Genomic DNA, 26917 nt, shown 5'->3' with positions numbered 1-26917 from the left:
TGGCTAAGGAGGAGGTCTTTGGGACAAGCTGCCGGGAAGAGGAAGGTTAGAAGTGATTCAGAGCGTGGAGAGTCATTGTTATGCTGAGTTACAGACCAGCTGGGGGGCAGGCGACCAGGGATTAGCTGTAAGAAGAGGTTTTCCCCTGCGGAGAATCAGACAGGACCAGAAGAAGACCCACAGGGATCGACCAGAGTCAGTGAGAGGGGAAAAGGCCACGTGACTGGACAGGCAGGGGTTTGAGCTCTGGATAAGGAAGCAAGACTCAGGGGCGAGAGGATGAAGAACATATCCCAGGCTAGAATGGAGAGGGTCAGCAAACCAAGGCAGCCAGAGGGAGAGATGCCAGCAAAGTTCCAGGGGAGGGCAGCAGACAGAAAATAAAGAGGATTCATTTGAGGATAAAACACTTTTGCTTGTAAGAAAGTGTCACCACCTTGGTCTCATTTGATCCCTAAGTATCCCTGTAAGTTCAGTTCAGTTCAGTCACTCAGTCGTGTCGGACTCTTTTCAACCCCATGAATCACAGCACGCCAGGCCTCGCTGTCCATCACCAACTCCGGGAGTTCACTCAGACTCACATTCATCGAGTCAGTGATGCCATCCAGCCATCTCATCCTCTGTCATCCCCTTCTCCTCCTGCCCCCAATCCCTCCCAGCATCAGAGTCTTTTCCATTGAGTCAGCTCTTCGTATGAGGTGGCCAAAGTACTGGAGTTTCAGCTTTAGTGTCATTCCTTCCAAAGAACACGCAGGACTGACCTCCTTCAGAATGGACTGGTTGGATCTCCTTGCAGTCCAAGGGACTCTCAAGAGTCTTCCTTTTAGGATTGCCCAACTCAGAGAAGGCAACGGCAACCCACTCCAGTACTCTTGCCTGGAAAATCCCATGGATGGAGGAGCCTGGTAGGCTGCAGTCCATGGGGTCGCTAAGAGTCAGACACAACTGAGCGACTTCACTTTCACTGTTCACTTTCATGCATTGGAGAAGGAAATGGCAACCCACTCCAGTGTTCTTGCCTGGAGAATCCCAGGGACGGGGGAGTCTGATGGGCTGCCGTCTATGGGGTTGCACAGAGTCGGACACGACTGAAGCGACTTAGTAGCAAATAAGGGACTGAGGTTCAAATGGTTTAAATGACACAGTCAACGCTTGAGAGGGTAAAAAGAACACTAGACGAGAAGTCACACTCAGGTTCCCTGGATTCTTGGGTGACACATGGTGCCGTGTAACCCTTTGTACCCCACAAATAAAATGAGAAACAGAAGGGGAGACAAGTGATGTTTATTAATCTGTGCTGTGCCAGGCGTCATGCATGGAATTGGATATTACTTATTTCACTCACATTGTCAAAACGTCCCTATGAGGTAACTTTTAACAAATAAAATACATCACAGGTTTTTATAAGAATTGAATGGAAAGATGCAATGGTTCATAATCTTTTCTGCCTTTCGAGTAGCAGACCAAGAGCCATATCTAGCCTGCAAGTGTGTGTGTGTGTGTGTGTGTGTGTGTGTGTGTGTTTCGGTCAATATTTAACTTCTTTTAAAATTAATTACTGGGATTTCCCTGATGGTCCAGGGGCTAAGACTCTGTGCTCCCAATACAAGGGGCCCAGGTTCAATACCTGGCCAGAGAACTAGATCCCACAGGCCACACCTAGAACTAGATCCCACATGCTGCAACTAAGACCCAGCACTGACAAATAAATTACTGGCTTCTATTGACAAACCAGCTGCTCTCGCAACTCCAGGCTGAACCCCAAGCTGATGCGGCTGCCTCCTTAAGCCCCAGCAAGAAGTCTTCACTTGCACTGCTACTTGGGCCTTGAGGCATGAGTTCACAATTCAGATGCCAAACATGATTCCCTGAGAGCATCTGTCTGTAGCTACAGGCAATGGTTCCCAATAGTCTGGGGGGCTGGGCGGGAAGGAAGCAAAGGAAGTCTCTGGCTGAAACAGGCTACAAGAAGAAGCGGGGAGAAAATCCAGAATTAAGTGTGTGGCTGGTGGATACTTGGAAAGAAGGTACCATTGGAGCGGGGAGGTGAGCATGAGAGGGGACACAGGGCAATAATAACAGTTTTTCTGAGCCTGCCTGGCATGCTGTGAACCAACTGCAGTAGACTCGGGCAAAGTCTCTCAGCCTTTGACTGGCAGGTGGGGAGCCAAGACATGGAGCCTCTGGAATAATTAGCTTGTTCTTGTGCCAGATCGATGATGACAAGAGGCGAGACACAATCCAGAGACTGCAACAGTGCAAATACGACAAAAAGGTGACTAGTCTCTGCTTTTCTGAACTCTCAGTCAGGGATATGTGCTGGGCCTTCTGACTCATTGTGGCCCCAGCTCTGATGTCGGCGGTGTAATGGCCCGGGTTCCGGGGCTGACCCAAGGGATGCTGTTAGAGCCTTTCACAGGGCTGGGCAGGGCTCTGCTTCACCACTTAAAATATTCACAAGTCCTGGGTATACGGAGGAAAAAATAAAATTTTTAGGAGGGGGAGAGTGTAGGAAGGAAAAGGAAAAATAATAGATTCAGAGCAGTCCAGGCAACCCTGTATTGTATTTTGAATCATGGCGGGAGGGATGTGACAATCCCATAGCAGGGTTTTGTATCTTCCTTCCTTCCCCCTTCCCTCCCTTCTTTCCTTCCTTCCTTCCTCCTTTTTTCACTTAATCATTTTAAAGAAACATTCTCCTATGAGCCTACCACATCCCAGGCACTAGGCACCAGGGATATAAACAGCAGTAGAAGAATGTTACTGCTTTCAAGAGCTTACAGGAGAGTGGGAGCATAATCACGTGAGCAGATGATTGTAACTCGCATATAGCGGTCATGCTTCACTAGCTCCTTAATTCAGTTGATCTTTGCAGCGAGTCATTCTAAAGGATCTCAAGCACAATGATGGCAACTTCACTGAGAAACAGAAGATAGACTTGAACAAGGTATGCTTACTTAAGACCTTTAAGTGAGAAATAACTTTACTCCGTGTTCCCCAAGCACTGAGGTCCCTGGTGGAGCAAGGTGTTATTAGGGAGTCCTGACAGAGAAGCCTGCAGACCAGGAATGGGTGACCGTGCTTCTTGTTGAAAATTCTCCCCCCAAATTTTGTCAAAGATGTTTGATGGTACAGAACATGCTGGCATGTCCTAGAAAGTGGTCCTGATGTGATGGGAGAGTAGTCAAAGGTTTGTATTCAGGTCCTCTTGCAGACAAAAGAAAGCCCATGAGGTCAGATTAATGGCAAGTGCAGAAGGAGACGCACTGATGCTTCATTGTATCAAGAGCAGTAGTATATCTTCCCAGAGATCTGAGACTCGGCATGTTTTATTAGTATACTGTCAGTTTTTAATCAGGTGCTCTTTTCTGCCTGAGCTGCTTTGTAAATGAGTGTGTTATGTCTTAGTTGCTTCAGATTGACTATTACAACCTAACCAAGTTCTACGGCACGGTGAAGCTTGATTCCACGATCTTTGGGGTGATTGAGTACTGCGAGAGAGGATCCCTCCGGGTAAGGAACCAGAATCACTTCCAATTTCCTAACCAGCCAACCATGTACCAAAAAAAAAAAAAAATGTGTAGTAGAAATTTTAAAATACTCACTCAGTGAAATAATAACAGCAGAGAGTTATTAGGAAAAATGTATGGGCCCATATGCTTATCAAACTAGATCACTCAGATTTTGTCCATTAATCCCTATTATATCATTATAAGTGAAATGAAAGTCACTCAGTCGTGTCCAACTCTTTGGGACCCTATGGACTGTAGTCTGCCAGGCTCCTCTGTCCATGGAATTCTCTAGGCCAGAATACTGGAGTGGGTAGCTGTTCCCTTCTCCAGGGGATCTTCCCAACCTAGGGATCGAACCCAGGACTCTCACATTGCAGGCGGATTCTTCACCAGCTGAGCTACCAGGGAAGCCCAAGAATGCCTATCCCTTCTCCAGGGCATCTTCTTGACCCAGGAATTGAACTGGGGTCTCCTGCATTGCAGGCGGATTCTTTACCAGCTGAGCTAACTAGCTAAAAAATATTCAGGAGTGTAGACTTGAAAAAAATGCTGTACTACAAAAAATGCTGTCATTCTATCTCACTGTGAATGAGTAGTCTAAATCCCCCATCTACCATGGATTAAAACATTCATGTTGGTAAAACGTTGGTAAGAGTGAGACTACTCATATGTTTAGAATATAAGCTTTTTTGAATGAAATCATCAACAGGTGAGACTTTGAAATATATTCTTTTATAAAAGAAATAAAAAAGATTTCCTTTCTTAATTTTATAGTTTGATGATTATTATATGAAGATGTGTTCTTGCTCCTTTGTGAGATTATTTAAATCATGTTTCCCCTTTTGATTTTTTTTCACCGTATTCACGAAGTTCTCTAACTTATATGAAATTTGGCACTTTAGAGTGTTCTTTTTCTCACAAAAAATTTAATAAAATTCTGTGTATGTAAAAAAAAAGAAAAAGCAAAAAACAAATGTGGAAAAGTGATTGCCTCTCCATTCATTTTATTTTATTTGCATATTTGTTTTTGTATTAAGAGAAAACTGGATGGTTATTAGAATGTAGATTTAAAAATGTATGTATGGCATAAACTCAAATGTATCCTCAAGGAAAGAAAAATCATAGCCCTAAATGCTGTTCTCTCTTTTAAAAAATAATCTAAATATTCAATGCAAAGTTTAGAATAACTATGGCTTAAAGGAAAGGAAACCACAATTCAATTGTTATAAAACTGATAAAATTTTAAAGTGCATTCTTGAATTGTTTATTTTTAAAAAAACTATAAAATACACAAGCCTCTTATACTTCTAATTAAATCTTTAAAGCAAGCATAAAAATAAAATGAAAATAAAAAAGCTATGAAAAAGATGCTTTCAATTATGAAAGAATATATCATGACTATTAAATTATAAAGTCTAAAAAAGGGAAAAACTTCAGAAACAATATAATTATGAAAACTTAACTCAAGAAGTAAAAACTTAAGGAAGTCAATAATGGTAGAAGACATTAACATTTTCATTACAAAGAAAACCAGATTCAGTTTAATTTTTCTAAACTTCAATGAATAATTCTCATTGTCTGTATAAACACTGCTCTAAAGTTAAAGAAAAACATGAACATCTTCTAAATTCATTTAACATTCAACAAGGCTAACATAAAGTTGATACTAAAATGTGATTAAAGACTAATGTCATTTATCAATATAAATGGAAAAATTATAAACGTAGTACAGGTAACTCTAAGCCAAGTCATATATGAAAAGCATAATACAGTTAGATATGGTTAGTTTAATGAATGGAAAAAATATTATTCTAATGCATCATATCAAATGGTCTTTGGAGAAAGGCTATATATAAGATAATTTTAATTGGTGCTGAAAATGTTCATTTAAATTGCTGCTGATACAATAAAATAAACACACATTCCTAATAATAATAATTTCAAGTCTCTCAAAATTAGAAATACTTTCCATATGAGGGCTAGACCATATCTGAATCATTTGGTTTCAACGTGACAAAAAATTTAGATACACCGTTAAGTGAAGATTATCACAGAGGACATTTTCATAGGGAGAAGAGATAGTAAACAAATAAACAAAAGCCACATATCAGCTGCTAAGGGAAGAGTCTGTCTGCTCATAACTCCCCTCCCTTAAACTGACGGTTACCCACCGCTTCAGCAACCTCATCTGAAACAACCAATGACTTTGGGCCCTTTGTTGGAAATTACTGGTACAGTACCTAAGTTAAAACTGGGCTTTTTCCCCAGACAAGATGTTGTTGTTAGGTTTTCAGTTAGGGTCCTGCTTAGAGTTTTACTGTGAAGAATTAGCTTAGTTTAAATACCGTGTATCTTGATAGAACCATCATCACGTTAATGCTATGAGTTCAAAACTCTAGGTCATACAGTTAACGCAAAAATTCAAGAGCTTTGTCTTAATGACAGAGGACTTAATAAACAGACGGAACACTTAGAGCTATTAAACCAGTTGATGCAATTGGTCTTGCAAGTAAAAATGAAATCCTAGCTAAAGGGATTTCCTGATAGCAATTCCTTGTTGGAAAACACTAGTATAATTTTGATGATACAGAGCCTGCAGGCCAGGCACTTGTGAATCAGGCTCACCAGCCCACTCTCCTGGCAGGTGCCTGCTCGTTCCTTTACCACTGTCTGGTGAAGAACCAGGATTTGGGATCTGTGGGCATCTCGTGCTCATCTCCTTGTGATAAAGAACCCCCAGTGTTTCTTAGAGAGAAAAGAAACATATGTTGAAGAAACCAGGACAGTGGAGTTCCAGCTTGTTCCTGAGCCCAAGGACTCATGATTAGATCATTATTGGAACTTCCCTGGTGGTCCAGTAGTTAATACTTCACACTTCTACCACAGGGGGCGTGGGTTCAATCCCTGGTTGGGCAACTAAGATCCCACACGCCTCGGGGTGTGATCAACATGTTAAAAAATAAAAAACAAAAGATCATTATTTGCTTGTAAGAATCTCTCCGCAGTGGTATCCTTTAGACAACTCATCTTCCTTTTCTTTTTCTCCTGCTCAGGAAGTTTTAAATGACACAATTTCTTACCCTGATGGTACATTCATGGACTGGGAGTTTAAGATCTCTGTCTTGTATGACATTGCTAAGGTAAGAGACCCACAGACATGAAAGATACTTATGAAAGTTAAATCTGGAAAACAGACCTAGCCAGCTATCGCATCGGTTTCTTCATCTGTAAAATGATAATGAAAGAGTAGCTGTGTCATAGGGTTTTTGTGAAGATTTTACGAAACAACACATGGGCTTTGTATAAGGCCTGACAAGCAAGTATTCAATGTATATATTGACTTATTATTTTTATTATTAAATTCTTTCTACACTGGGTTGCAGGCACACATTTTCATAGATATGCTGGAAGTAAAAAAAAAATCACATAAAGTTTCAGGGAAGATAACTGAATCTTCACCTTAATGTAAGAAAATGTAAGGGCAGGCATTCATCTTGCATGAGGCAATAAAAAATTTGGACATGTATATTTCCTAGACATGCTATGAAAAGGAAGTGGATACCAGTAACTAGGGCCCCATTCAAGAATGAAGAAAAACCAGTCCCAAGAGTGAGCTATTTGATACAGTCTTAAATCACCTGAAAGACACATAGCATCGGAATCAGTTGGGGAAAAAAAAGTAGTACAGTATCTTATTTGCCTCAGTTCACTCTCAGGACCAAGGCTGAACACTAGTGTCTGCAGTACCACCACCTCTGGCCGCCAGGGGGAGACACAACAGCCAAAAAAGAGCTTTCTGTTTCAAAATAGATCGAAAGCAATTAGATTTTAAGAAATAATCTAGCCTAACCTCTCCCTTCAGGCAGGCAAAGCCTTATTATTCATATTATTTTCATATTCATACTGAGATAGCAGAGAATCAGAGATATACCCAAGGTGACAGACTGAATGAGTGGTAAGCAAAAACACTAAAAAAAACTAGGATCAATCTTTGCTTCATATTGTCTACAGCTACTTAACCAGAGTCTTTAGACAGTTGCCTTTTACTGTGTCACCTAAATAACCTTCAAAACTGGATGCAGTACTTAGGCAAATATTAGGGCTTTAACAATATTTTATAAAGTTAATGGAGTTAAATTTAAAACTCGACGGTGATTCTTATCCACATGCCGAAATGATTTCACCAAGTCGTCTCTTTCCTGCAAAGGACAGAGCAGCTGAGGAGTGTCATATCTCTTTGTTTTCCTGTATCTGAAAAACTTCAGGGAATGTCATATCTGCACTCCAGTAAGACAGAAGTCCACGGCCGTCTGAAATCGACCAACTGCGTGGTGGACAGTAGAATGGTGGTGAAGATCACCGATTTTGGCTGCAATTCCATTTTGCCTCCAAGAAAAGGTCTGTCATGAATGAAATTTTCACTAGTTTCCCACTTAAACACTTTTCTTTTTTAATTTTTGCACAAGTCCATATAAAGTGCTCAGGAAACAGGGATACTGACCAGAAAAAACACTTCCGTAAGAGGCAGTAGCTGGCTCACTCCCCAGCATTACCCCCTTCTCAGTGTTCAGTGTGTGCTTGTCAAGTTGAACAGATCTCCTCTGTGGGTTTCCTTCATCTGTGTGTCCCTTGATTTAAGGAAGAATCATGAAGGAGTTAGTGGCTTGTGGAGGCAGGACTGTGTGAAAAAATACAGAAAGTTAGAGCTGTAGGAGACCTCAGAAACCCCCTTATTGAACCCTCCTGTTTTATAGAAGACAGAACTAAAGCTCAGAAAGGCTAAGAGAATTGCCCAAAAAGATGGAGTATAAGACTGAAGACCCCTCTCCAAATTCTAGACACCGTTTGTTTATCTGTGATAATGATAAGAAATGATGATGCTTAGAAAAAAGTCTTATCGGTAAAATATATTCTTATGTATCCCTTTCAGGAGTGGTGATGGGGGTCAAAAAAAGTGATTTGTAAAGTATCAAGGGCTTTTCATGTTGAACATTTGCCAGTTCTTTATTAGAACTCAGGGTTAAACAGCCTCAGAGGGCTAGGACCCATATATGCCTCAAAATACCACTAAATTTCTCAAAAACTAAATTCTACCTCTAATTCTATTTTTGCACTCCTTTTAGTTTTCCATAATGGATGAAAAATTACAATCCCGCACCCACTTCTTTAGCTATGTCAAGGATGCTAAGACATTGGACTAAATCCGGTTAGTGCTTATTGAGAACCTGCTGTGTGCCCGGGTTCATCGTGGAGTGAGCAAAGCCCCTTCATCAAATGACTCACCACGACACAAAATCAGATGAATTGCAGATCCAAGCCTACCCTCCCGAACATCCAGTTATATGAGCCTGTCTGTGGGGTCAGTTACCTGAAATCTTAGCATAAGTAGATTTACTTCCCTCTCCTACAAGCCCAACCATTAGGATCCATTTTTAATGAATCACTAGCCACATAAATTCACAAAACATAAATCTGAAAAGGCAGTGAACACTTGGATGGAAAGCCAAATGGGGAAAGTGTGCTTTATCATAAGCATCTCATTATACCTAAACACACGAATCTGGTGATTTATATAATTGAAACTGCTGAAGGTAGAAATCTCAAGAAGTCTACGGGGAGCTAGGTGATCCTGGAAAACTCCCAAGGGATGTTGGAGAATAATTAATTGTATGCCCCCCACCCATTATTAAAAATAAGATATGTAGTGGGGGTCCCAAACCCAAGTGACTATAAGAGCCAGACACAGGAGAGCTTCACTCTTGAAATGAACTTGATTCGAAGCACTAGTAATAGCTCGCACGCTAGGAAAATGTGAGTAAATCATATGCTTTTTTTTTTTAAAGAATACCACAGGAACCAAAGAAAGCACATCTATGTATTAGCTGACCTCATGGCTGCTACTATATCACATCTGGAAACTATCAGTGACTGTCTCTCTATTTCAGTGTGCTGTCTTTATTTTCTTTTAGTAAAAATACTGTTGTGGGTTGCCATTCACTTCTCCAGGGGATCTTTCCTACCCAGGGATTGAACCCACGTCTCCTGCATTGCAGGCAGATTCATTACCGTCTGAACTACCTGAAAAGCCCATTATTTCCTTTTAGTAAATATACACAGATGGCGATTCCCTGGTGGCTCAGTCCGTAAAGAATGCACCTGGAATGCAGGAGGCTCAGGTTCGATCCCCTGAAGAAGGGAATGGCTACCCACCCCAGTATTCTTGGGCGGAGAATCCCATGGACAGAGGAGCCTGGTGGGCTACAGTCCATTACATTGCAAAAGGGTCAGACATGACTTAGGGCCTAAATCACCACCACCAAATATATATATAGTAAATATATTTATATTTACTAAAAGAAATGTGTTTTATATTACATAAAATTTGTAAGTATATATTTATTAAATATTTATATACATGTAGTGTTTTATATGGGCTTCCCAGGTGGCTTAGTGATAAAGAATCTGCCTGCAGTGCTAGAGACCTGGGTTTGATTTCTGGGTCAGGAAGATCCCCTGGACAAGGAAATGGCAACCCATGCTGGTACTCTCGCCTGGGAGAGCCCATGGACAGAGGAGCCTGATGGGCAGCAGTCCATGGGGTCACAAAGAGTCAGACACGACCGAGTGACTGAGCATGCACACAGTGTTTTATAATATATAATTTTAAAATATTTATAAAGGCTTTCATAGGTTTATGCTGCATGTTCCATAAACTATTAAATCCTCGGCCTCTTACATTCTACTGAATTCACCCCACAAATATTTACTGAGTACTCCCTGTACCCTAGGCGCTGTTCTAGGTAGACCTTGAGGGTTTTCAGGACTATGACCCAGGCAGTTTTAGGGAAGGCTTTCCATGTTTCCTCACCCAGATCCTGGCATTACCTATCCAGCTCGGAAGGCAAGTGTCTATTCTGCCCCCATCGCCAGCATTAGTGTGGTGGAGGGACTTAAAAACAATAGCGCGTCGGGGATCTCTGGGCTACTCACCCCCTCAACGTTAAAGTCTCAATGCTGAACACACAGACTTGTGGACGGCCCCAGAGCATCTCCGCATAGCCAGCGTTTCGCAGAAAGGAGACGTGTACAGCTACGGCATCATCGCCCAGGAGATCATCCAGCGGAGAGAAACCTTCTACACGCTCAGCTGTCGGGACCAGAAAGGTGAGGACCTTCTCTGGGAGCCAGCAGGAATTCCAGGCTGACCGAGACCCCGAGGTTTCTGTGACCACATCTCAGTCTTCTTGTCAGCAAGAGCAGTGTCACTCCCGTGCTCTACACCGCACAGGGTGGTGGGAGGGATTCAGTGACAGTATGAAATGTCAGAGGGCTCTGAAAAGCATAAAAGCATAGGACAATAACCTACTGCCAGCCGCCACCACTGTCAGCAATACTGAGTTAAAGAGCTGTGCCTTGAAATTTCCTGCTTCCCTTCTGATTCTATTAAGAGATATGTGTCTTTAACACCTGAACTAGATCACTAACAGGACCACATACATCCTTGAGGTCTTACTAAGAGAATACAGTAGTTTTGTCACATGTCCTCTTTTGATGTGTGTGTGTAGGGGGGGTTGTTGCTGTCGTTCAGTTGCTGTCGTGTCTGACTCTTTGTGAACCCCATGGACTGCTGCACGCCAAGCTTTCCCCGTCCCCCACTGTCTCCTGGAGTTTGCTCAAGCTCATGTCCATTGAGTCGGTGATGCTATCCATCTCATGTGTGTATGTATGTGTGTGTGTTGGCGGGGGGTAGCATAGTTTATTAAATTCTAGAAAGTTGATTTGGAGATTATACTGACTTCCCATGGAATATTATACTTGACTATTCTTTTTTTTTTTATTAAACTTTGTATTTTGTATTGGAGTTCAGCCGATTAACAATGGTGTGATCGTGTTAGGTGGACAGCAAAGTGACTAAGCCATCCATATCCAGGTGTCCCTTCTCTCCCAGACTCCCCTCCCATCCAGGCCGCCACATAACACTGAGCAGAGTTCTCTGTGCTCTACAGTAGGTCCTTGTTAGGGGGAAATGTTTCATTCCATTCGTCCAATTCTCGATTCACTGAGTGCTTCCTGTGCACCAGCTCTTACCAGTATGGAGGATGAAGGTAGCTGAAGGGTGTAGGGAGGACAGGCTAGCATCTCGGTCAGAGGAAACCTCCCTAAGACAGTGCTCTTTGAGTTAAGTTTTAAAGGGCTTGTAGCTTTAACTGAAGTACTCCCTGGGTGTAAGAGGGCCTAAGCCCCCTTGCCCTGGTGGCTCATCCATTATCTGTTTGTTGAGTGCTAGCCTAGGCTTTGCCACGTTGCCACCGGCTCCCCATCCAGGCCCGGGAACCCATTCAGAGTCTGGAGGCTGCTGCTAAAATTTCTTCACACTGCATTCTTTCTTGTAATTCGAATGGTTCTCGTCCCATCAGAGAAGATTTTCAGAGTGGAGAATTCCAACGGAGTGAAACCCTTCCGCCCCGATCTGTTCCTGGAAACAGCAGAGGAAAAAGAGCTGGAAGTGAGTATGTCTCCCACATGAGTTTCTTTGGGGTTGCAGCAGCAAAGAAGCACAAACTCGGTGGATGAACACCAAGGAAATGTATCCACTTACAGTTCTGGAGGCCAAAAGTCTGAAATGAGTTGTCAGAGGCCATGCCTCCTCCAGAGGCTCTACGGGAGAATCCATTCCTCACTTCTCCCAGGAGCTTCTGGTGGCTCTTGACATGCCTTGGCTTGTGGCCACAACACTCTAATCTCTGCCTCCAGGCCACATTCTCCGTTTCTGTCTAATCTCCTTCTACTTCTCTCCTATAGGAGGATACATGTGACTGTTGCTGTTACTTAGTTGCTAAGTCCTGTCCAGTTCTTTGCGGCCCCACGGACTGCAGAGCGCCAGGCTTCCTGTCCTTCACTACTGTCTCCCGAAGTGTGCTGAAACTCATTCATGCCCATTGAGTCAGTGATACGATCTAACCATCTCATCCTCTGCCATTCCCGGCATCAGGGTCTTTTCCAATGAGCCAGCTCTTCACATCGGGTGGCCAAAGTACTGAAGTTTCAGTCCAGGGACTTCCCTGGTGGTTCATTGTTTAAGACTACGTATTTCCAATGCAGGAGGCCTGGTTCAGTCCCTTCTCAGGGAACTAAGATACCACATACCATGTAGCCAAAAAGTTTTAAAAAATAAAATAAAATTGGGTTTTTAAAAAACCTTTTTTTAAAAAGGATAATTCCGAATTATCTTCTCATTGCAAGATCCTTAATCACACCTGCAAAGACCCTTTTTCCAAGAAAGGTAGCATTCACTGGTTCCAGGGGTTGGGACACATCCTTGGGAGCTATTAACAGCCTGTCTTCCTCCCAACTCACAAAAGAGCTCCTCCAGCACACATCACGTTCTCAGTATTTAGGAGCTAGAAGCGCAGATGTCAGTGTGATACAGTTATTAGGCTTATGATTATTGCCTCCTGATTATAAAATAAATATGCCAATATCTAGAAACAATAAAGAAATGTACATTCACTCTTTCTATCCGTCCTCTGAAGAAAATGGAGACGTTCTGTATTTGTTTAATTGTTTTATAATCCCTCACAAAGGCCTTTAAGGACTGTGGAGAAAAAAAAAATTCTAATTTTTTCTTTAGAATTTTATCTGAGCGTTTATAATGCAGCATATGGTAAGTAAATGTAAAAAAAAATATTTATGGCTGTTAAAGAAAATTTTTTTAAACTTTTGTTCCTTGCAGGATAAAGATAAAAACATTTTGCTTCAGTTTGCAAGTGACCTGCTAGATGAGGTTTATGGTCAGACTCTACGGAGCATGAATGGGCCTTTTTTCTTTCTTTCTGTTTTTCAACAGGAAAGGCAGGTTGTACCCCAAGGTGTTCTGAGCTACATCCACTCCTATTTTGCCTTCTCCTCATCCCTTTCCTTCCTGCTGCTTTTCTGGATCCTGGAATTCCTCTTCACACATCAGCATCTCTCCTCTCAAACCCTCCTTTCTAGTCTGAGTATGTCCTCCTGTTTAAAACAGCTTTCACCAAAGCCGCCTCCTTGTCCATTGACTCTTGCGGCTGAGTGGTTCTGGAATAGGAAATGAGGAATTGTCTTCTAGTAGTCGCAGAGTCGGACACGACTGAAGCGACTTAGCAGCAGCAGCAGCCGCTGGCTCCAATATAATACAGGTCTGAAACTCCCAGACTTGGCCTGAAGAGCATGTGCTGTTGACCGAGGAGCCTGGTGGGCTACGGTCCATGGGATTGCAGAGTCGGACACGACGGAAGCAACTGGGCACGCATGCACGCTGCATCAGCTCACTTGGCGGCGCTTCTGTCCCTTCCTCTAAGGCAGTCAGCCAGCGCATCGTTTCCCCGGCCAGGGGTACCACCTAGTGGTGCATACGGGCAACTACAGTTCTATACCGTGATCCTCTCCCTCCCCAGGGACTCTTCTTTAAAGCAAGAGAATGCAGACAGGGACTGTAACTAGTACCCTGTGATCCTGTTTGTGTTGAGAGTGAAGAGCAAACTTAATTTAAAGCAGATGGTCTTCAGCATGTTTTTGATCCCACAAAATCTGCAAACAAGCGGAATCAAATGAGATGATGGTTCCATGGGCTTCCTGTCCTCTCCCTCTTCCTCTGTACCCACCCCCACAACACACCCTCCCATCCCTCCCGTCCTCCCACCTCCCTCCCCACCTCCCCCACCCCCACCCCCTTCCTCGTTTCTCTTCACTGCAGCTGGGAAACTTACAAACGTACATACATTAATGTCCTCTGCCCATGTCATACCTGGGACATACTTGTGCTAAGGAAATTATTAATTTTTAAATCTGAGATTCAGGTTTAACTGGGTGTCCTGTATTTGTATTTGCTATATCTGAGAACCCTAACAAGGTCCCTTCACAAACCAATTAATTCAGAAGCTCCTGAAGTCCTAAGAAATTTTGTGAATGCTCCCCAGACAATCCCATGGTCAGGCACAGCTGAAAACTAATGTCATAGAGCTTCACTCTCATTTTAGAGTCGCCTCCTACTCTCCAAGCCCAGCTATTTATCCCCCTCCCCAGCACAAACCCAGCAAATGTCCGTAAGGCGTTCTGTCTCTCCCATCCCACCTGGTCCAAATCAATATTGCCGTTTTCCCTTAGCCTAGGATGGAAAGGAAGGGTGAGACAAAGTAGTGCAGGCAATGATGACCACGGGGAACTGGGCCATTTCATACTCGTTGTGAGAGTTGAGATGTTTTAAAAATATTCCCTGCTTCAGTTGCTTACATCACGGAACAGAATAGGATACCACCCTCTAAGCTAATCCACCTCTTATTTATTTATTTGAAGTACAGCTGATTTGCAGTCTTGTGCCAATCTCTGCTGTACAGCAAAGTGACTCATTTATATATTCTTTTTCATATTCTTTTCCATTATAGTTTATCCCAAGGGGATTGGCTATAGTTCCCTGTGCTATCTATAGTAAGACCTTGTTTTTATCTATTTTAAAGGTAGTAGTTTGCATCTACCAACCCCACACTCCCAGCCCTTCCATCTCCCTACTCCTCTGACAACCACAGCTGTGTTCTCTAAGCCTGTGAGTCTGTTTCTCTTCCATAGAGAGGTTCATTTGTGCCATATTTTAGACTTCACATATAAGTGATACCATATGGCATTTGTCTTTTTCTGAGTTACTTCATTTCGCCCTCTTCTTTCTTCCAGGTCTATCTGCTTGTCAAAAACTGCTGGGAGGAAGACCCAGAAAAAAGGCCAGATTTCAAGAAAATTGAGAATACCCTGGCCAAGATATTTGGGTATGGCGGACATTTTTACTTTTCCCCACTAGCTTCAGTTTTTTCTAATAATAGTTGACATTCAGTGGTAGCTAAGTATGAGAATGCCTTTTCTAATGAAAAATCACAGATTGTAATACCTGTCTCCAAAAAATTAAAATGATATGGAGATGAACAGACCATTTTCTCGAGAAATAGTCACTTGAAAAGCTAAGTACTATGTTCAAGGGCAAAACGAGCCTGATTAGAAAATAGATTCTGACTGATCATGATTATATCTGTTAAAAATATATAGTTCCCTTACCCTTCTGCAGGTAATTAGGATTTAGAAGTCTAGTAGAATCCTGAGGATCTTAAAACCCCTGGATAATTCTTAACATCAGCAAGTTCCTTAGAGTTTTAAAAATCATACGATCAGGAACTTTGGCTGAATCAGAGTATAATTCAGGGTCAGGAGAAAAGTAATATACAGTTATCCAGTAAGACTGAATTTTAGATTTCCCATGTTTGGAGATAGGTACAATGCAGTGAGAAAAATAGCTCTAGGAGATCCAGTTTCTAGGCGAGGATCTAATAATAGCGAGTTACGGTTACCAATTTTGTTGCTCGTAAAATTGGAATGCATTTTCTGTAGCTGATTCCTGCAGTTCCTTCTAGCTCTTTCTGTAGTTTCGTTAAGTCAAAGACTCAGAAAGTTAGTGAAGCTAAATAAAGCCCAGGACTGAGATGCGGTGGAGTAGTGGTCCCAAAACCGCCCCCCCCCACACCAGGCCACCAGCAGGAGGTGAGGTGAGGTTGGGGGGCAGCTAGCAAAGCTTCATCTGTATTTTCAGCCGTTTCTCCTTGCTCACATTACCATCCAAGTTCTGCCTCCTTTCAAATCAGCAGCAGCATTCAATTCTCATAGAAGCGTGAACCCTAACCCTAAAGTCAGGGCAGAGTATCCTGAGATTGCCACAAAGTAGAAATGTAGTGCACAGTAAATGTAATGTCGTTGAATCATTTCGAAACCATACCCTCCTCCACCCCCACCGCCGCCCAGTCCATGGAAAAGTTACCTTCCATGAAACCAGTCCCTGGCGCCAAGAATGTTGGGGACCTCTGGGGTAGAGGAAGACAATGAAAGTGTGGCCATTGATTGCTTGATCTGAACCACCCAATGTGGGGAAAGAGCAGGAAATAATAAATGATTTCAATCTTGCCCCTTTTCATTCCTTCCCCGATCTATTACTAAGAGCAGATGAAACTGTATGTGTGACAGATGAAATGTGAGCTCATGAGGATAAAACTAGACCCCTGGTATTTAGCCTTTAATGTGGTGGTTCTCTACTTGGCTGCACATTGAAATCACCTGGGGATATTTGCAAACCACTCATGCCAGAGTCCTACCCGAGAGAGTCTGATGTAATTGATCTGGGTGCAGGGTATCATCAGGAGTTTAAATAAGCTCCTCAGGTGATTAAAATACACAGCCAAGGTTGAGGAAACTGTTTTAATTGAATCAATTCATCGTGAAATCAGATTATCCATCTTCATCCTTTCCACCTGCTCCCAGCTGGATTGCTTTATGGTTTCTGGTGAGAATCTCCTGGGGACCTTGTTAAAAACGTCTCTTCTTCCCAGACCTAGCAGTTTCCAGTTGTAACAGGTCTGTGATAGAACTCAGAAATGTATGAATTTTTTTTCTCTTTCTTTTTTATTTTTTAAATTATGAAAGTATGATAACACATTTACAGGAGACTTGGAAAATACAGAACAAAGTTACATATAGTTCCACTATATAGTACAATTATTTTTTAAGTATTTTATAGTACAGTTTATAGACTCATTGGAAAAGACTCTGATGGCTGGGAGGGATTGGGGGCAGGAGGAGATGGGGACGACCGAGGATGAGATGGCTGGATGGCATCACGGACTCGATGGACGTGAGTCTGAGTGAACTCCGGGAGATGGTGATAGACAGGGAGGGAGGCCTGGCGTGCTGCGATTCATGGGGTCGCAAAGAGTCGGACACGACTGAGCGACTGAACTGATAGTACAAGTATTTTTTAATTATTTTATAGTACAATTATTTTTTTAAGTATCTTATAATTTAAGATAAATTAAGATTTTTAGTTGGAGTTTCAATGTCAAACTCTCAAAAGTTAATAGAATGAATATACAGAAAAGTAGAAGGATATAGTAGACCTGAAAAGCACCATGAACCAATTCAATATAATTAAGATTTATACAATTTTCATACAACAGTAGGATACAAATTCTATTTAGGTTCCCATCAACTATAAACTAGGAGTCTCTGGAACATATCCAGGGACATGAAATAAGGTGCAAACATTTCATGGTCTGCTGCTGCTGCTAAGTCGCTTCAGTCGTGTCTGACTCTGTGCGACCCCATAGATGGCAGCCCACCAGGCTCCTCTGTTCCTAGGATTCTCCAGGCAAGAATACTGGAGTGGGTTGCCACTTCCTTCTCCAGTGCATGAAAGTAAAAAGTGAAAGTGAAGTCGCTCAGTTGTGACCGACTCTTTGAGACCCCATGGACTGTAGCCTACCAGGCTCCTCCGTCTATGGGACTCTCCAGGCAAGAATACTGGAGTGGGTAGCTATTGCCTTCTCCTTTCATGATCTAAAGGTATGGAAATTATACAAAGTATGTTTTCTTATCACTGTGAGATTATGTTAGAAATCAATATCAAAAGATACTTGAAGATACCCACATATTTTCAGGTCCAAATGTGGCATTTACCAAGAGAGACCTAGCCATCGAAAGCCTCAATAAAGTCAGAAAAATGAAAAAACACGGTGATTGCAGAGAAGAAAGCATTTAAATGAGAAATTAAAATCAAAGATATTTTAAAAACCCCATGTATTTGGAAATTAAATGTCCACTTTTAAATGATAGGTGTATCTAAGAAGGTATAACAAGGAAAATTAGAAAATACTTAGAATAAAAACAAGAGAGAATTTACCAGAATTTGTTGCATGCAGCTGAAGCTGCTCAGTGCAGCTAAATACAATGTGAAATCTTGAATAAGGTATAAAAACAAATAATGGATACTAGCATAAAATTTTGTGAAATTTGAACAAAATCTATACATTAGTTAATAATACTGTGGTGGTGGTGGTGCTTTAGTCGCTCAGCTGTGTCCAATTCCTGCAGCCCCATGGACTGTAGGCTCATGGGATTCTCCAGGCAAGAATACCGGAGTGGGTTGCCGTTTCCTTCTCCAGGGGATCTTCCTGACCCAGGAATCGAACTTGGGTGTCCTGTATTGCAGGTTGATTCTTTACCGACTGAGCTACAAGTGAAGTCCACATGTTAATTTTCTGTTTTGGGTTTTTTTTTTTTTTTTTACAACATAGTAAGAAATTTATTAAATTTTTAACAAACATCCCACCCCATACCAAGGGGATTACAACATAGTCTTTTTGAGCACAGAAATGGCAAGTTTAATTATTGTTATGATGATGAAACAGTAGAATTTATTCATCCCTTGGGTTGTGTCATGAACATTGTCTCCAGTTCTCAAAACAGCTGTAATTTCCGACTGGGGTCTGCACCCAGGCGGGTCACAGGGTCACGAAGAGCTGGCATCTCATCTAAGTCATCTCAGTCTAACAAAATAGACTTAGGGCTTTTGCTTTAGGACCCTGACTGTCTATTCTGAGGGATAATATAAGGCTCAGATTTACTTTACTTGGTTCTTTCCTTTTTATTTTATTTTTTAATTGAAGGAAAATTGCTCTATAATGTTGTGATGCTTTCTGCCGTACGAGGTTCTTTTCTTATGTTTCCTTTTATCGCAAGTTGTTTCTTATTAAAACTTTAAAAAATATGAATAAGCAAACAAGAAGGTAAAAACATCACCTATTTTTCAACAGGTAATGACCAGTTTTCAAAAATTAAAAATGAGATGATAATGTTTGCTGTTACATAAACTGGCTTTTTTCACTTAAATAATGTAAAAGAAGTTTCTTTCTGTGTACTTTGCGATTTTAATTTGTATTTGATAGTCCATCATTTCATAATAATTTAATTACTTTTTGTTACACATTTAGGGTAATTTTTAAATGATTGTTTGTGAGGAATAATTGCTACTTTCGTTATAGTTCACTTTCAGCACATTCGTGATAGTTTCCTTCGGATAATTCTAAGTATAATTGAGAGGCTGGTCCACGTAAGCATTCTTGAGATTTATGATGCATTTTACTGTATTTCCCTCCAGGAAGACTGTAATGTATATGTTTCCTCCATCTTACTTAACATTGACTGCCATTGTGCTAACATTTGTTCTTCTTTTTTTTTCTAATGTCTTTTCTATTTCTTTGATCCTTCCCGAGATTAAAAATTTTTGCCATATTTGTTGGCCATTTTTATTCTTTCTTTAATTACCTGTTCATAATATCTGCCTATTTTATTTATGTTTTCTTAATAATATGGAGAACTCTTTATCTGTCTCAACCTATAGTCTTTTCCATGACCAAAAAAATGAAAGTTACATGGATACCTTGATCCGACGTCTACAGCTGTATTCCCGGAACCTGGAACATCTGGTGGAGGAAAGGACACAGCTGTACAAGGCAGAGAGGGACAGGGCTGACCAGCTTAATTTCATGTTGCTCCCAAGGTAAGGAAGTCCTTCCACGGATGTGACTCTACAGGACTCCAGAGTTGTGCCTCAGCCCTTAAGGTAGAAAGCCAAAGCATATTTGTCTAGCATTGGTTTTCTCTGTACTTTTCTTACTTTATTTATTTTTATGTATTTATTTGGCTGTGCTGGATCTTAGTTACAGCACACAGGATCTTTATTTGCAGCATGTGAAATTTTAGTCAGGGCATGTGGCATCTAGTTCCCAGAGCAGGAATCGAACCTGGGTGCCCTGCATTGGGAGTGCAGAGTCTTAGTCATGGACCACAAGGGAAGTCCCTTCTCTACATTTATATAGGATTGTTCCCTTTTGCATTTTCTTCATCAGATCATTGTGTTTAAAGATGCGCATTCTTGCTAAGCTTTGTCCCAATTTGCACTGTCTAAATTGCTAAAAGAAAGAGATTGTTTTCCAGTGCCATGGAAGGAGCATGGATGGCAGAGTTAGAGCGACCTAGGTTCCAACACTGGAGACGGAAGTGGCAACCCACTCCAGTGTTCTTGCCTGGAGAATCCCAGGGACGGGGGAGCCTGGTGGGCTGCCGTCCATGGGGTCGCACAGAGTCGGATACAACTGAAGCGACTTAGCAGCAGCAGCAGCAGCAGCAGCATGTTCCAACACCTGTTGGCCACTGTTACTGAGTCTGAGACCTTAGGCCAGTCACTGTCTCTCCTTCATATAAAAATGAAAATGAAAGCATTAATCTCTTTGCCATCTTCTCTCAGCTTCATAGTAGAAGCCATATTACAAGAAATGATATAGATGAGCTTATTTGCAAAGCAGAAACAGAGACAAAGATGTAGAAAACAAATGGATGGACACTGAGTGGGAAAGAGGTGGGTGGGAGAAATAGGGAGATTGGGATTGGCAGGTTCGCACTGTTGATACGATGTGTAATATAGATGCTGGGGCTTCCCCGGTGATTTAGATGGGAAAGAATCTGCCTGCAGTGCCGGAGACCCAGGGTTGATCCCTGCATTGGGAAGATGCCCTAGGGAAGGGAATTGCTACTGACTCCAGCATTCCTCCCTGGGAAATGCCATGGACAGAGGAGCTTGTTGGGCTGCAGTCCACTGTGCCACAGAAGAGTCAGACACAACTTAACGACCAACACGTACACACACACATAAAATAGGTAACTAATGAGAATCGACTGAATAGCACAGGGAACTCTACTTACTGCTCTGTGGTACCCTAAACTGGAAGGAAGTCCAGAGTGGAGGGGATATATGTGTATGTACCGCTGATTAATTTTGCTATACAGTAGAAGCTAACACATTATATTTATTAATCAAGCAACTGTGCTCCAGTAAAAATTAATTAAAAATAAAATAGGGGCCATCTTTAGTGGAGGAAGGCTTCCCTGGTAGCTCAGATGGTAAAGAATTCACCTGCAATGTGGGAGACTGGATTCAATCCCTGGGTGGGGAAGATCCCCTGGAGGAGGAAATAGCTACCCACCCCAGTATTCTTGCCTGGAAAACTCCATGGACAGAGGAGCCTGGCAGGCTGCAGTCCATGAGGTCGCATACAGTTGGACACGATTCACATATATTAGAGTTATAATCAGGTATTAAATTACTGCTGAACCTCCTATTCATCTGAGGATACATACATGTGCTCTGTGTGTGTAATATGTTCCTAGACTTGGTATTTGCAAACTGTCTTTGGTTCCTCACCACACTACTCACTGGAAATCCTCAGTTCTAGAATTCCTGGTGAACAGTTAGTACTATCTCAAAGACTTCCGTAGAGGAAGAAGGAATTTACTGAAATTGAAGGCCCTGTTCTTTCCTTCCTCATCTAGGCTGGTGGTCAAGTCTCTGAAGGAGAAAGGCTTCGTGGAGCCTGAGCTCTATGAGGAAGTCACAGTCTACTTCAGTGACATTGTAGGGTTCACCACCATCTGCAAGTACAGTACCCCCATGGAAGTGGTGGACATGCTCAATGACATCTATAAGAACTTTGACCACATTCTGGACCACCACGACGTGTACAAGGTAACCGCTCCACCTAACAGGCTGAATGATGGTTTGGCCCCAGGTCAGCAGAGCCAGAATTGGCTGTTCTTGTTACTACAGTTTTCCTTTGCTACCCCTAGCACCTCTGCCTCAGGATGCTTCCAGGATTGTCATGGATCCCCAAATCCCCAGGTGCTCAAGTCCCTGGCGTAAAATAACATAGTATTTGCATACAACCTACATACCCATGTACTCTTAACTTAAATCATTTCTAGATTAGTTATAATATCTAATACAATGTAAATGCTATGTAAAATAGTTGCTGGAGTTGTGGCAAATTCAAGTTTTACTTTTTGGAACTTTCTACAGTTTTGTTTAAATATTTTTGAATCATGATTCATTGAATCCACAGTGTGGAACCTATACATTCAGAGAGCTGACTTTACTCAAGTCTTTGCCTTTGTCATTTAAGAGTTAGTAAATTAGTGGTTGAGTCTGAGCTACAAGTGAAGAATAAGAGTGGTCAGACGTTGAAATCCTCACCCTATGTAGATCAGAAGGTCTTACTAACAGGAGTTCCAGTTGAATAGTGATTATGCATTTTAGAGATATTCAGAAAGAAGAAATTAACTAACCAACACATATGAACCATGCATATGATTATGAAAATGAAATTAAAAGGGAGAATATCAAAGAATAATGTTAATAGAAGTCTACTTCCTATTACAAGAAAAGTGTTCAGAAGCATCCAGTACAAGGATGTGTATTATGTCTTTAGTGAACTGAAAGTGAAAGTCACTCAGTTGTATCCCATTCTTTGCCACCCTGTGGACTGTAGTCTACCAGGCTCCTCTGTCCATGGGACTCTCCAGGCAAGAAAACTGGAGTGGCTTGCCATGCCCTTCTCCAGGAGATCTTCCCAACCCAGGGGTCGAACCCAGGTCTTCTGCCTTGCAGGCAGATTTTTTACCACCTGAGCCACCAGGGAAGCCCTTTTATGTCTTAGAGGAACCTACAATTATCTTTTTATCAAATAGTTTTTGAAAAGTAAAGCGCTAAACATGACTTTTCTGATGATTAGAGATGGTTTCCTAAAATTACATAAAGCCATTCAGATTGTTTCAACACTACAGAATTGTCACCACATCTGCATGACTTACATTATTATAAAGTACTTCATTCAGTGAAAATCCTTTATAGTTGTTTTATCAACTTTTTTAGTAGGCTATGGCTTTCTAGGTGGCGAAGTGGTAAAGAATCTGCCTGCCAATGCAGGAGATGCAGTGATGCGGGTTTGATCCCTGGGTTGGGAAGATCCCCTAGAGAAGGAAATGACAACCTGCTCCAGTATTCCTGCTTGGAAAATTTCAACTACACAGCCTGGCAGGCTACAGTCCATAGGGTCACAGAGAGTTGGACATGGCTGAGCATGCACACCACATCCTAACTAAGCTATAAAAATCCTGAAGAAACTAACATAATACTAGTCTTGAACTAGTCCCAGAATAAGTGTACAGGGCTATGCTCATATGAGTTCTCGAACATTTCTGAATTTGATGTGCAATAAACTGCTTCTGTTTACTTTCTGGTGCCTTTAGAAGGGACCGATTCACTGATGAGAAACTGCTTCCACAGGTGGAAACCATTGGTGATGCCTACATGGTGGCCAGCGGTTTGCCTAAGAGAAACGGCAACCGGCATGCAATAGACATTGCCAAGATGGCCTTGGACCTCCTCAGCTTCGTGGGGACCTTTGAGCTGGAGCATCTTCCTGGCCTCCCAATATGGATTCGCATTGGAATTCACTCCGGTAGGCAGCTGAGCACTGTAGCAGTTGGGAACCGTGTGTACCTCTGCACACCAACTAAATTAGAAGGGTTGAAGGATCCTCAGATGAGATCAATTTTCACATGAGGCTTACTCTTGAATCCGCCTGCCGAATACGAGGTCCAGTTACATATCCTGACATAATTAGACCTATAATAAGTGTCTGGAGAGTCACGACAGCACTCATGAAATGATAAACACCAACCACAAACTAAAATAACAAGCTCCAGACCTCCTGTTTAAGTCACCCTATTCCTTGGTGGCTCAGATGGTAAAGAATCCGCCTGCAGTGTAGTGCAGTGCTCCCATCCCTGAGTTGGGAAGATCCCCTGGAGGAGGGCATGGCAACCCCCTCCAGTATGCTTGCCTGGAGAATCCCCATGGACAGAGGGGCCTGGCAGGCTACACTCTACGTGGTAGCAAAGAGTTGGACACGAATGAGCGACTAAGCGCAGCACAGCACGTTTACTATTTCTCTCTTCCCCATTCCCTCCCTCTCCCCATCTCTGACTTCTGTAAATTTTTTTTTTCAGTAAAATATTACAGTATCTTAAATGGATTTTATTATCTTTCTGATGTGATTGAGAAGTTTTAGAGACCTTTTTTTTAAATTGGAGTATAGCTGATTTATGATATTGTGTTAGTTTCTGGTGTACAGCAAAGTGATTTGGTTATACATATATATAATATAGTTTGCATCTGCTAATCTCAAACTCCCGATCCATCCCTCCCCTACCCCTGGATAACCACAAGTCTTTTCTCTATGTCTGTGAGTCTGTTTCGTAGATAAGTTTATCTGTGTCGTATTTTAGATTCCTCAGAGATCTAATCAAGTAGCTGCTGCTGCTACTTGTTTGTTTTTTGTTTTGTATTTTGGCATTGAGTCTAACAGGGAAGATTCAGTACTCAGTATTTTTTTTTTCAAGTGTACATAAGCAATGCACAACTTAATGTTCTGTTTTTTTCAGTGTCTGTAAACACAGTGTTCAAAGGACAAATCTATAAAGAAACTCATATAGATCAAAACCTGATAAACAAACCAGAAAATCAATAGTTGCCTCTATCCAAAACCTGGTTTTGCAGTTTCTGAGTTAATCTTTAACTTCTACAAATTTTAACTCCTTGCATTCAGTCTTTCCACACCAATACTTGCTTGCTCTCCTTCCCTATCTAATATGCCCCTGTGCATCATCTGGCCTTGGCTTCTGTTCTACCTTTTGGGGTATCCTTGTGTTGTAGGCTCCCCCTTCCTGCTGCATTCACGTGGTACATGAAAAGCGCAGGGAAGAAGATTCCAAGTCCTTGTCATCTGGGTCTTCCATCATCAGGCCACCAATCCCTAAAATGCTCTGCTGTGCCATGCTTAGTCACTCAGTCATGTGGGACTCTTTGCAACCTCATGGACTGCAGTTTGCCAGAGTCCTCTGTCCATGGGGATTCTCCAGGCAAGAATACTGGAGGGGTTGCCATACCCTCCTCCAGGGGATCATCCCAACCCAGGGTTGAACCCAGGTCTCCCACATTGCAGGCAGATTCTTTACTGTCTGAGCCACCAGGGAAGCCCAAGAATACTGAAGAGGGTAGCCTATCCCTTCTTCAGGGGTTCTTCTCGACCCAGAAATCAAACTGGGGGTCTCCTGCATTGCAGGCGGATTCTTTACCAGCTGGCTACCAAGGAAGCCCAAAAATAAAACAGACGGGCCATTGAGCCTTCAAGTGCACTGTGCCCACCAATGATCCAGAGCTCAGGGCTGTGTGGCTGGCACAGCGAGAAGGTGGTGAGATGGTCTCCATCCTTCTTGAGAGCCTTCTGTGTAATATATTAAGGAGCATTTTCCACCTTTGCATGCTGATCTCAAAATGTCTTCTTGTGTCTCGAAAATGTGCTTTTCTATGGTAGAGCAAAACGCTTCCTGAAAGTGTGATTTGGATAATGATGCTATCCCCTAACAAGTACATTTAGTTAGAGCCAAGGTCACAGCTCACATTTTACCCCTTAAACCACTTCTCCCATCTAACGAGGCATTGAGCGTTGCGATCTTGAGAAGAGGCTCCCCGACCTTAACACCACTCTGTGACTTCCGTGGCCTCCACCTTCTTGCTTTCTGTCCCTCACAGGTCCCTGTGCTGCTGGAGTCGTGGGGATCAAGATGCCTCGTTATTGCCTGTTCGGAGATACAGTCAACACAGCCTCTCGGATGGAATCCACTGGCCTCCGTAAGAAAGGAGAGGACTTTTCTTAGAGGACAAAGTTCTATCTCCCAACCAAGGGGAACTGTAGGATGAAAATGCATAATACTGCCAGTGAGGTGAAGAATGACTCTTCACGTTGACTGACTGTGAGCCTGGGTCAGTCCAGTCCTTGCTACATATTGCCACTTACTGATCATAATCTTTTTCTTCCTTTATGGCTTAGTTTGACTGTTCTTATTAGTCTGGGTTCGTTTGCAGTGCATTTAGGCACGCTCTACCTGGAATACTCTTGAACGTGAACATGAAGTCGCTCAGTCGTGTCCAACTCTTTGCAACCCCATGGACTGTAGCCTACCAGGCTCCTCTGTCCATGGGATTTTCCAGGCAATAGTACTGGAGTGGATTGCCATTTCCTTCTCCAAGGGATCTTCCCAGCCCAGGGATCGAACCCAGGTCTCCTGCATCGTAGACAGATGCTTTACCGTCTGAGCCACCCGGGAAGTCTGTAGATCCATGTAATACTCTTAGATCCATGTAAAAGAGAAAGTGTTAGCTGCTTAGTCGTGTCCAACTCTTTGCAACCCCACAGACTATAGCCCACCAGGCTCCTTGGTCCATGGAATTCTCCAGGCAAGAATACTGGAGTGGGTTACCGTTTACATGGAGACCCCAAACCAAATTTCAGCTTTTTAGCTCAGCACCACAAAGTAAAATCCAAACCCAGGCCCAGGGGCTCCCCTCTCTGAGCTGGAATGAGAAGCTCCAGGGCTTAATCTAGAGCACCTCCTCACTCAGGACCCTGAAAACCAGCACCAGACCCTCTCCCCGTGTCTGATAATAGTTTTCATCTCACCGATGCTGAAGTGGTTTTGTTTTGTTTTGTTTTTAATGACAATATCTAAGCTGTCAAGAGCACTCATGGTAAATATTCTGGCTCAAGGGGAAACAAACGGGGCCCTATGATAGCATTCAAAATGGACACGGTTTTCATTGATCTATTTTG

At 42.4% G+C, this 26917-nt stretch overlaps 1 protein-coding gene and 1 non-coding gene across 3 annotated transcripts in view; one reads left to right on the top strand and one right to left on the bottom strand.

The window, feature by feature from the left end:
• Positions 1-26917, top strand: part of GUCY2C (guanylate cyclase 2C) — a 76310-nt gene that overhangs the window by 45761 nt on the left and 3632 nt on the right. For both annotated transcript variants that reach the window (XM_040235239.1, XM_040235238.1), the window contains exons 13-24: positions 2213-2275; positions 2876-2947; positions 3409-3513; positions 6566-6652; positions 7778-7910; positions 10539-10676; positions 11930-12018; positions 15213-15304; positions 19753-19911; positions 21741-21933; positions 23530-23704; positions 25840-25938. In XM_040235239.1, coding sequence (XP_040091173.1) covers positions 2213-2275; positions 2876-2947; positions 3409-3513; positions 6566-6652; positions 7778-7910; positions 10539-10676; positions 11930-12018; positions 15213-15304; positions 19753-19911; positions 21741-21933; positions 23530-23704; positions 25840-25938 — 1405 coding nt within the window. The remainder of the gene's footprint in view (positions 1-2212; positions 2276-2875; positions 2948-3408; positions 3514-6565; positions 6653-7777; positions 7911-10538; positions 10677-11929; positions 12019-15212; positions 15305-19752; positions 19912-21740; positions 21934-23529; positions 23705-25839; positions 25939-26917) is intronic.
• On the bottom strand, positions 26343-26414 carry TRNAR-ACG. Its single transcript has one exon. It is a non-coding gene; the product is annotated as a tRNA-Arg (tRNA).

Source organism: Oryx dammah, unplaced genomic scaffold (genome assembly GCF_014754425.2).
Source record: "Oryx dammah isolate SB20612 unplaced genomic scaffold, SCBI_Odam_1.1 HiC_scaffold_29, whole genome shotgun sequence".
Lineage (NCBI taxonomy): Eukaryota > Metazoa > Chordata > Mammalia > Artiodactyla > Bovidae > Oryx > Oryx dammah.
Note: the sequence above shows the minus strand (reverse complement) of the source record. Positions and strands in the feature narration are given on the sequence as shown.